Source organism: Sceloporus undulatus, chromosome 6 (genome assembly GCF_019175285.1).
Source record: "Sceloporus undulatus isolate JIND9_A2432 ecotype Alabama chromosome 6, SceUnd_v1.1, whole genome shotgun sequence".
NCBI classification, from domain to species: domain Eukaryota; kingdom Metazoa; phylum Chordata; class Lepidosauria; order Squamata; family Phrynosomatidae; genus Sceloporus; species Sceloporus undulatus.
Genome location: NC_056527.1, coordinates 24,497,596 through 24,508,104, shown reverse-complemented (window position 1 = coordinate 24,508,104; position 10,509 = coordinate 24,497,596). Strand labels below are relative to the sequence as shown.

The following is a 10,509-nucleotide window of genomic DNA, read 5'->3' as shown; positions in this document are numbered from 1 at the left end:
ACACTTTAACTTCCGTGGTTCAGTGCTAAGGAATCCTGGGAACTGTAGTTCATTGTGGCACCAGAGCTTTCTGACAGAGAAGGCTCAATGTCTCCCCAAAAGTACAATTCCCAGAACTCCCTAGTTTTGAGCTGGGGCATTTAAAGCGATCTCAAACTAAATCATTTCTGCAGTGTGTTTTGGGTTGAGCCATGTTTGTTAAAAACTGGATTGTGTTTTGGACCTCAAATGTCTCCTCAAATTGGACCAGGGAGAAGGCGAAAAACGCCTCACAGCCCCCAGATTTCCATTCCATAACGAAGCCCTAATGGCGGCTAAAGCGGTGTGGGAGCGGGGTCTTTCTGCAGTGCGGACGGCGGCTGAGAAGAGCGGCGCTCCCTCCGAGGCCCAGGGCCTGATGTTGTCACAATGGGGCGGCCTCCTCCCTCCTTCGCGCCCTCTAATGGCGGCCATTTCCGCTCGGTTGCCTAGGCGACGGAGACACAAGCCCAAGGGAAAGGGAGAAGAAGGGGCCTAGTTCGCCTCCCCAGCCCTCGCCTCGATTTTGGCCTCTCTCTCTCTCTCTCTCTCTCAGAAAGGGTCGTTGTGACTCTCCAGAGCCATGAGTCAGAGGCAGGTCCTGCAAGGTATTTTGACTCCTTTCTTTCAGGCTGCAATGCATCCACACTGGGGAAATAACCCGGTTTGGCACCGCTTTAACTCTTTCCTGGCTCAAGGCTATGGAATTCTGGGAGTTGGAGTTTGTTGTTTATGTATTATATGTGCCCATAGAGAGTGATAGGAGAATTCTTGCCCATAAAGAGTAATAGAATACTTGCCCATAGAGAGTAATAGGAGAATACTTTACCATAGTGAGTAATAGAGGATACTTGCCCATAGAGAGTAATAGGAGAATATTCTCTGTGGGCAAGTATTCTCTAATAATTCTCTATGGGCAACTATTGTCATTTGTTTTAGTAGATCCCATTTTGGTGTATTCCTATTACTGAGTTTGGTGTGAATGAGGCTTTCCTAGGCTGAGAAAGCCAGTATGAAAATTTTGTACACTATGGAACACTGCAGAAATAATCCACTTTGAGACCGCTTTAGCTGCCATGGCTCAGTCCTGGGAATTGTAGTTTGTTGTGGCACCAGAGCTCTCTCTCTGTCAGAGAAGGCTAAATGTCTCACAGAAGTACAGTTTCCAGAATTCCCTGGCATTGAGACAGGGCAGTTAAAGCAGTCTCAAACTGGATTGTTTCTGCAGTGTGTTTTGGATCAGTGACCCCCAAATTCTGGTCCTCCAGCTGTTTTGGACTTCAGCTCCTTGAAGCCTCAGCTGTCTCAGCCAGTAGTCTGGGATTCTGGGTCCAAAACACCTGGAAGGCCACAGTTTGGGAATCACCGAGTTGTACCTTTGAGACTGAGGTCCAAAACACATTGCAGAAATAATCCAGTTTGAGACCGCTTTAACTGCCATGGCCCAATGTAGTGGAGTTCTGGGTTTTGTAGTTTTGTCAGATATTTTGCCAGAGAGATCTGGTGTCGCAGCAAACTACAAATCCCAGGATACCACAGCACTGAGCCATGGCAGTTAAGGTGCTGTCAGACTGGACTATTTCGCAGCATGAGTGCAGTCTTAGTCTCAAAGGTTCTACAAGATCCTCTTACATTTTCCAGACTAATGCGGCTATGTCTTTGAATTCTACCACAAGGTTGAGAAAGTTACTTTTCCAGACTACAACTTCCAGCCATCATGGCCAGGGTTTTTGTAGTTACTTTCCCCAGCTACATGGCACCCTTTCTCTTCAAAACAGCAAAGGGTTGTGGTGCCCAGGCAGCAAAAGCTTGTGTAGAGATGATGGCTTGGATCCAGTCAATCATATTTAAATAATTCCTTGCTGGGAGAAGGTCAGGATATTAAATACGTAAATGAACAAATAAATAAATTAGAGTAGTAGCAATGAAAGTTCAGAAATGTTTGGCTACATCTGGATACACTCTACCCAAATCTGGATCAATCTCCCAAGTATTGGGCACAAATTATTTTTGGCATCCTCCTCTAGTTTGTCCCATTATTTGTTTCTTGTTCTTTAACATGTCACAAGAGAGATTTTGCTGCAAAAAGTCCAGTTCTAGAATTTGTCATAGTTTGTCAAGTGTGTAGAACATAGCAAAAGGGGAACCGCACAATGCTCTGGGCATATTTCTTTATGTGAAGGTTTCGGATGGTTAAGCCTCATTGAAACTCAATCATTTTTATCTTCTTTCCTATTTTGCAGTCTTTGAGCAGTATCAAAGAGCCCGAACACAGTTTGTGCAGACTGTTGCAGAACTTGCTACTAGGCCACAAAATATCGAAACACTTCAGAATGCAGGTACACAATGTGTGGTAAACGTAAATCTATCTTGCTATAGAGTAAAGAACAGTTTTCTATTTTAATTCGCTATGTTTTTACATAATCAAAAGGTAGCCCAAGAATATTATCAGGTAATACACATGGCTGCTATTAAAATCAGCTGATATATTTGCTTTATTTATCTACACTTTACACTACGGGAACTCCCAACATATGTGACTGTTTATAGGCTGTTTGCAGGCTGTTTCAAGTAATGAAAGACAGAAGAGGAGGTGAAGCTGCAACTCAATTCTCAGTGCCTTCCTGCTTCTAGAGTAGACAGTGCTATTGGAAGGACAGATATACTGGTATTAGAGATAAACATAAACTTGATGAGCTTAATTTAACCTATGAAGCTTATGAAGACATTTCTTCTTTTGAGACACTTTTCTCAAAATAGCAAAGTAACAATATTTGTTTCTCTGTCAATCCTACATTTCAAAGAGAAAGGTATTTCCAGGTATATGGTGTTGTTCTGATCAATGTTCCTCTGAAGACAAGCAAGTTTGATAGCATGAGAAGACTACATCAACAAAAAAGTGATACAATGGAGCTGTGTGCCAGGTTTTTAAAAAAAACGTTTATAATAATATTAAGCCACAATTGCAATTTAATACTTGGTCATTAAGGATAATAGAAATGCTGCTTCACTTCGGGGATGAATTCTACATCAATTTTGCAAATCTTAAATGCAATTCTATATACACTTCCTCTGGAACAAACACCATTGAACATTGTGGGTTAGATACAGATCGTCACATTTAGAGCAGACCTACTAAAATCAATGTGACTTAACTTGCTCATTACAAATATAAGTTTCACTGATTTCAGCTTTTCTATTTTGCGTTAATCTGACATTCTTCCTAGTAAACACCCACAATTGTTCTGCTAGGCTGCAATTAATCTACTTGCTTATAACTGGGAATATGAACATTGTGGGAATTACTCCTGAGTAAATATGAATAAAATTATGCAGTTGTCAAAGCAGCCTTACAATTTTACCAACTATAAAAGTATGATTCCAGGGATCTACAATTACAATGGCCTGTTACAGACTGCCAAAATAAAGCTGCTTCAGGTCTCTTTGGAGGTATGCTATTTAAATGATGCATGGGTCCTAAGAGTCCGGAGGTCATGCCAAAGCCACACTCCATTCCTAAGCACTGGAGTGCAGCTTTGGTGCAGCTTCTGGATTTTTAGGATGCATGCATCATTTAAACAGCATACCTCCAAAGAGACCCGAAGCAGCTTTATTTTGGCAGTCTGTAACAAGCCAATGTCTCTTCCAGGAGTTTATAAATACAGTCGGACCTCCACGTCCACATATTCTACATCCATGAATTCAAGCATCCATGGCTTGAAAATACCTCCCCCCCCCTAAAAAAAAATCCAAAAACTAAACCTTGATTTTACCATTTTATATAAGGGACACCATTTTACTGTCCTATTGTGTATAAAGATACTTGATCATCCATGGATTTTGGTATTCATTGGGGATCCCGGAACCAAACCTTAGCAGATACCAAGGGCCCACTGTATTGTCGTGACTCGTGCTCCAGGCAATATATACATGGGAAGCTGAAAAGTGCTCAAGTCCTTTTCGATTAATTTTGTGACAGTCCTTGTAGGTCATGATTAGGCAAAATTGTATCTTGACTGTACTAATCCAGGGATGTGGAGGGGGAATGTGAAGGGGGCCTATGTAGTTAAACACATTTCATTAAAAATAAAATGCCTACCTTTGAGTGTTTATTTATTAATTAAAATATTTCTACCCTGCTGTATATCAAAAGAAGTTAAAATAAACAGGTTAATACAGTTGAAAACAATAAATGCCTGAGGAAAGGGAAGGACATTAGCCTAGCTAAGGAACTGCTTCGCAAGAGCTGCAGTTCCTTTGACAAGATTATGGAGAGGAGATCTTTCCGGTGGTGTATTCATTAGTTTTTAAACAATTCCACTTGCAAAGGGCTTGGCAAAGTTGTCCCACTGGCAATAGGACCCACTAGACTATTTGTGTAACCCTCAGTCTCTCTGGACTCCATAGACTGCCCCTTTTCTGGCCTAAAAAATTGAATTGCATACAGGAGAGGCAATTCATTTTTAAAAATAGGTTACAGCCTATTTAATCTTTAATATTAAAAATACTCCTTTTTTACAAAACTAAAATTGGTTCCTAGACCTGCTGCAATTGTTCACATTTAGCTTGTTAATCATCATTATCCTCTTCTTTTTTCTGTTCTTCTTTCTCTCTTTTCTTTCTTTCTTTGCTCTCTAAGAAGAAACCCATTATTGTGCTATCGTTGGAGAATTTAATAAAGCACAATTAAATTCAAGCCTGTCCAGGAGGTTCTTGGACTGTTCAGTCATAGAAGCAGAGACATAAATGCAAGATACTCAGATACTCAAGATTAAATAGTCTAGAAATAAGACATGAATGGATTTAAGCCCCCCCCCTATTTTTTTTTAAACAATATTGGGATTCAGGAAACAGTAACATTTTTCTTACATATTGGGAATACCTTTTTTTTTTAAAATGAGAATTAATGCAGTTTGACTCCACCACTCCTACAGAATCCTTGGATTTGTAGTTTATTGTGGCCCCAGAGCTCTCAGACAGAGAAGGCACACAAAACTACAAATCCCAGAATTCCACAGCATCGAGCCATGTCAGTTAAAATAGTGTCAAACTGCATTGTTTCTGCAGTGCATATGCAGCCTTAGTTGTATGTTTCATAGCCAGGGACTAACACAGCTCTGCCTTCCTGATATTTTCTATTACCCCCATCGGCCCCCAAAAGCATGGGGAGTGGTCACAGAACATGGTTTTCATCTGAAATTTTAGGACATTTAGTTGAACCATGTCTTTAACTGAATTGAAGGATGTTCATGGCCCAGCATACACCCACCAGTCATTATGTTGAATGCAGCCCATAAGCATTGCATGATGGTATACTGGGGATCAATAAATCCTACTTTTGCTGTTTGCTAGTTTTTGTAAAAGTGTGTGTATAGTATTGGGCAGGCTATATAATACATGCTGGTAGATTAGTCTGATTTTGTTATTATTTAGAACTACAGCTCTCGAGAATCGCCTAACCAGCATGTCCATTGAGGGATTCTGGGACTGTAGTTTAAGAAATAATGTTTCCAGTCTCTGTCACAAATTGTGTAGCTTGTGATTTATGGAAGACGGCATATCTTCAGGCAAGAGCAATCCCTTTAAATAAGGGCATATGAGAACTAAACCAAAAATAGAAAATTGGTTTCATATAGTCCAGAAGGCAGCTTGATCCCAGATGGCAAGTTTGGACAAAAAGGTCCTAATTTCCATATGTTCATTCATTTTGCAGAGTAGTAGGGAATCCATCAATGAAGTTGGATATTTTTTTTAAATGCATTTGTATCTGTAATAGATTGATTAAGCAGGGCAGTAGATTTCAGTGTCTTTTGCAAATCTTTAAAACATATATAGATGTGCTAAGGCATATGGCAGTGTGTGTGTTTGTTGTTTGTTATATCTCCCATAACAATAAAATTCCTGTGCGTAGGTGGCATATCCCATGAAGTAAATGAGACAGATCTGGCTTAAATTTAATGGATTCTGGTGGAAAATTACTATAAGGGTCATTTTATAAACCAAGTGGATACATTGCCTTCTCTGTAGGCTAGCAGTGTGTAGAGCAAAAGCCAGGAGTGGTTGACACCGAAGCCATACATCCAGTTTGATTTGCTCTTATTTATGTGTGTGTTGTGCACCTTCGAGTCATTTCCGACTTATGAAGACACTAAGGCAAACCAATCACAAGGCTTTCTTGGCAGAATTTAATAAGAGGTTTGCCAGTGCCTCCCCCTGAGGCTGAGAGAGTGTGACCTGCCCAGGGTCACCCAGTGGGTTTCATGGTCGAGCGGAAATTGAACCATGGTCTCCAGAGTCGTAGTCCAACACTCAAACCACTACACCACACTGGCACATATTTATATCTATTCTGCAAACACAGACATACACATCACATATTGTATACACATAGGCTTGAAAAAAGCCTACCATGAGAATCAATAGCTTTTTTTTTTTAAATGAAGCCTAATTGCCATATTAGAAGGAGGATTTTCTGATGGGATTGCAGTTCAGGGGGAAGATTGCTTCCTTCTGAATGTTCCTTCCTCCTTGCAAATTAGACAGTGAATTGAAAATGTGTTTTCCCCTTTGTTGTTCAGAACACAATACAGGCAGCCCTCCGTATCTCAGATTCTTTATCCATGGATTCAATAATCCATGACTTGAAAATATTTTAGAATATATATGAATTCCAAAAAGCAAAGTTTGAGTTTGTCATTTTATATGAGGGACAACATTTCACTATACCATTATATTTATGTGATTTGAGCATCCACAGATTTTGGTGTCCACAGGGGGTTCCTGGAACAAAATCCCAGTGGATACCAAGGGCCCACTGTAGTTAGCTGGTTTGCATGGCCATTGAGCTTTCAGTCCTCCTTAGTCTGTCTCTCCCCTCCATCCCCTTGTGTGTGTGTAGGTCCCCTATTCCTTAGGTTTTCCCATCCCTAAAGTTTAGTGGCAGAGTTCTACAAAGCTTGGTGTTTTCTGCAAGTCTGCTGCTGTCTCCCTCTCGTCTGGAGTCAGTTTGGTTTCATAAGAATCACCTCTGATCTCTGGAAATGAAGATAATCATATGCTGATGATCAGCAGTAAGGATCCCAGCAGATAAATACTTCTGATCTTTGTGATCTGACGCTGGGACATGACTCCATCCTTAATGCTGATGGTGAGCTTCAGGGGAGATTTCAGCTTATTTATACTATTCGGAGCAACTGTATTTTGAGTTGCACCGAATAAGCAGAGATGTTCTCCACAACTTTTCTTAGTATGCTAATCTTAGATCCTGCTGTGGATTCACTCTCCCTCTTCAGGCACAGTTGGCAGTTGCGATAACAGATATATGGTGCTAAAAGCATTGCTGAGTTTAAAAATAGAATGGCCCAAGTTGCCTCCTCTTGCTGCCTACTGGAAGACCTCTACAATTTTACATTAACTAGGAGGTCAGACCTCTCCAGGAGCATTTGGTTTCCATGCTACAGCAGGAAAAAGATGAGTAAAGACTGAAAGGGCTGCTCTCTTTATCTGTCTGGTGGGCTGCTTGAGAAGAAAAGTGGACGTGATCACTAGTGGATTCTGGGAGTAGCTTTTTTAAGCTTTGATCTACGGAGAAAAACATATTGGAAATCAGTTTTGGCCATAGGGCTGCCAAAGCATGTAACAGACAGGGCTCCAGTGTCTTTGTTTTGCATCCGGGTATTCATCCAGCAAGAGTCAGTGTGGCATACTGGTTTGAATACTGGGTGAGAACTTTGGAGATCAGGATTCGAGTCTACAGTCAGCCATGAAAAACCACTGGGTGACATTGGGCAAGTCATGCTTTCTCAGCCTCAGGGAAAGGCAATGGCAATCTTGCCAAGACAACCCTATGATAGCGTTGCCTTAGAGTTGTCATAAGTTGAAAATGACTTGGAGGCACACAATAACAGCAGCAATATACTTTATCTGGTAGTTACGACTGGATATGTTACAAGATATAAATGAATAAAAGAGAGAGAAAGAATCTTCCATCCCAGTAATGCACAAAAATAAATGACTCTTGTTGAACTCTTCAATGTCAGACAAACTGGTTAAGGCAACAACTTCTATTTGCAGAACTGTGGGAAGCATTACATGCCTTTTGTGGGAGAGTAGTGACTTCAGTTTGGTCATGATGTCCTCCCATTTATTCTTTCTTGGTCTGTTCCTGGGAGTAATAGTCCTCTGTCTAACAAAAGATTGCTCTGAATTCATACTTCACGACCAGACATATGGAGTTTAGTGGGCCAGGGGTGCAGTGGAGAAGTGAGGGAGAAAGCACTTCAACAGATGAAATTATTCTTGGGATATTGGTACCCTATTTGCCCATCAAATTTTTATTTCTGTTCAGCTGTTATTTATGGACCAAGTCTGTTCTTCTGTTTAATATTTTTAGGGATTGCCTTTTAAGAATGTCTGTTCTTTTGGCAATTTGAGCCCTGGGAGTTTGGTAAGAATATGCATCATTATAGGCAGCTGGTGGCCAGGCCTTGTGAAAAATGCTGTTGGGGGAGAGTTAAGTACAGTACAGTGTACTGTATCTCTTGCAGGCATCAATTACTCGCATGTTTCAGGTGGTCTATTTGCTGGCATTTAATGTCTCTTAGAGCTCGCAGTCCCCTTTCTGCCCTCATTCAATTGCAGGGGGATTTCAGAACCTTCAGTCTCTAGTGTGCCACAAGTGATATGGTATTTTATTCTCTTGAGATTGCCCCAAAGACAAACAAACAAACAAACAAAAAAACAAAAACCCAAAATCAAAACAAAACAAAACAAAAAACAAAACCAACAACCTCAAACCCTGACATGGCAGCTGATGGGCATGGTGGCATGGGAAATGTCCATCTTTCTCACAGTTATACGTTCTATTATCTCCTGCCTGCTTTTATGTTTGTTAGCTGAAGACCTTCATTCTAAGGTATGGTTTATGTATTTATTTATATAATGGATTGCCCTATGCCTGAAGTTCACAGGATGGCACATATGAGAGAACAATGCTACAAAAACAGAAGAACTTTACAGATTAGAATCAGAAGGCGCAGTAAAAACAATATACTGGTATTAACTGCAGAAGATAAGTATCAAAGCAGCAGAAAGAAAGGCAATTATGTGAAGCAACTTTAAAAAGATATCATAAGAAGTAAAACAATTCAGCTATTTTTTAAAAAGGAGAAAGAGATACAGGAATAGTTTTTTAGCATGTGGAAAACAAATTGAGCAGGTACATGGGTTACTGGATTGCATTCTTACCCACTAGGGTGAGATGTATTATATTCAAATGATACTAATAGTTTCCAGTATTGAATGAATTAGCATAGGCAATTTTATGCAAATCAGCAACATTGCATTTTGTGAGACCAGGGCCACGGCTATCTCCATATACTTGCCCATGGTTCTTTTCTTCTTGTCTTGAGCAAAGGAGGTCTGTATTTTGATCATCAGGTCATATTGTTTAGTCACCATCTGCCTTTGTCTAATATATAAGGAAATGTGGGGGAAATTACTGCAAATGCAACCACTTGTTTTTTCAGATACTACCTCTGGCAAACAGATGACACTGTAGAGAAAATAAACCTCTATTGTTCCAGAATCCTGATTAATCCAAAGGAGAACCAACAAATTTGAGGAAAATTTCCTTTATGTCATAAGGATTGTGGCAAAAAAGGAACAAACAGTGATCCGAATGCATTCACCAGATCCAATGACTGGATGCTCACGTGTAAATCCAGATACAGCCGTACCTCCTTATCCATGGATTCAAGCATCCATGGCTTGAAAATATTGCTATTTGTAATATTACAAATAGCAAACATTGATTCTAACTATTTTATATAAGGGACACCATTTTACTATGCTATTGTATATAATGAGACTTGAGCATCCGCACATTTTGGTATCCATGGGGGGGGGGGAGTCCTAGAACCAAACCCCCATGAATAACAAGGACCCACAAAGATAAGTGAAGGGATATGAACAGTGTGCTGTTAAATAATAATAATAAATAATAAAAATTTTATTTCTATACCGCCCTTCTATATACTGTAATCAGGGCGGTGTACAACATTATAAAACATCAACAGAAAAGCAATCATTACAATTACATTAAAATTTACAACTACATTAAAACAATCTACATTAAAACAATCTAGCCAGCTTGCCACTGCTGACATGGGGGGGGGGGAGGGGGAGAACTAATTGGGGCCTGTGTCAGGGAATGCTGATTTGAACAGAAAAGTCTTAAGCCCCTTTTTAAACTGGGCCAGGGAGGTGGCCGAGCGGAGCTCAATGGGCAGAGAATTCCAGAGGGTCGGGGCCGAGATGGTGAAAGCTCTCCTAGACGTGGAGGCTAACCTGGCCCCTGGAACCCTCAATAACTGCTGCCCAGATGTTCTGAGAGTGCGGGGCGGATTGTATGGGGAGAGGCGGTCCTCAAGGTATCCTGGGCCCAAGCCATTTAGGGCTTTATAGGTAATAACCAGCACCTTGTATTGCGCC

General features: G+C 40.6%; 1 protein-coding gene across 2 annotated transcripts in view; it reads left to right on the top strand.

Annotated features, from left to right (window-relative positions):
- The first annotated feature begins 469 nt into the window (after positions 1 to 469).
- SPAG6 (sperm associated antigen 6) overlaps positions 470 to 10,509 on the top strand; it is a 59,863-nt gene continuing 49,823 nt past the window's right edge. For both annotated transcript variants that reach the window (XM_042477019.1, XM_042477018.1), the window contains exons 1-2: positions 470 to 626; positions 2,262 to 2,357. In XM_042477019.1, the coding sequence (XP_042332953.1) occupies positions 602 to 626; positions 2,262 to 2,357 (121 nt within the window). In that variant the 5' untranslated portion in view covers positions 470 to 601. The remainder of the gene's footprint in view (positions 627 to 2,261; positions 2,358 to 10,509) is intronic.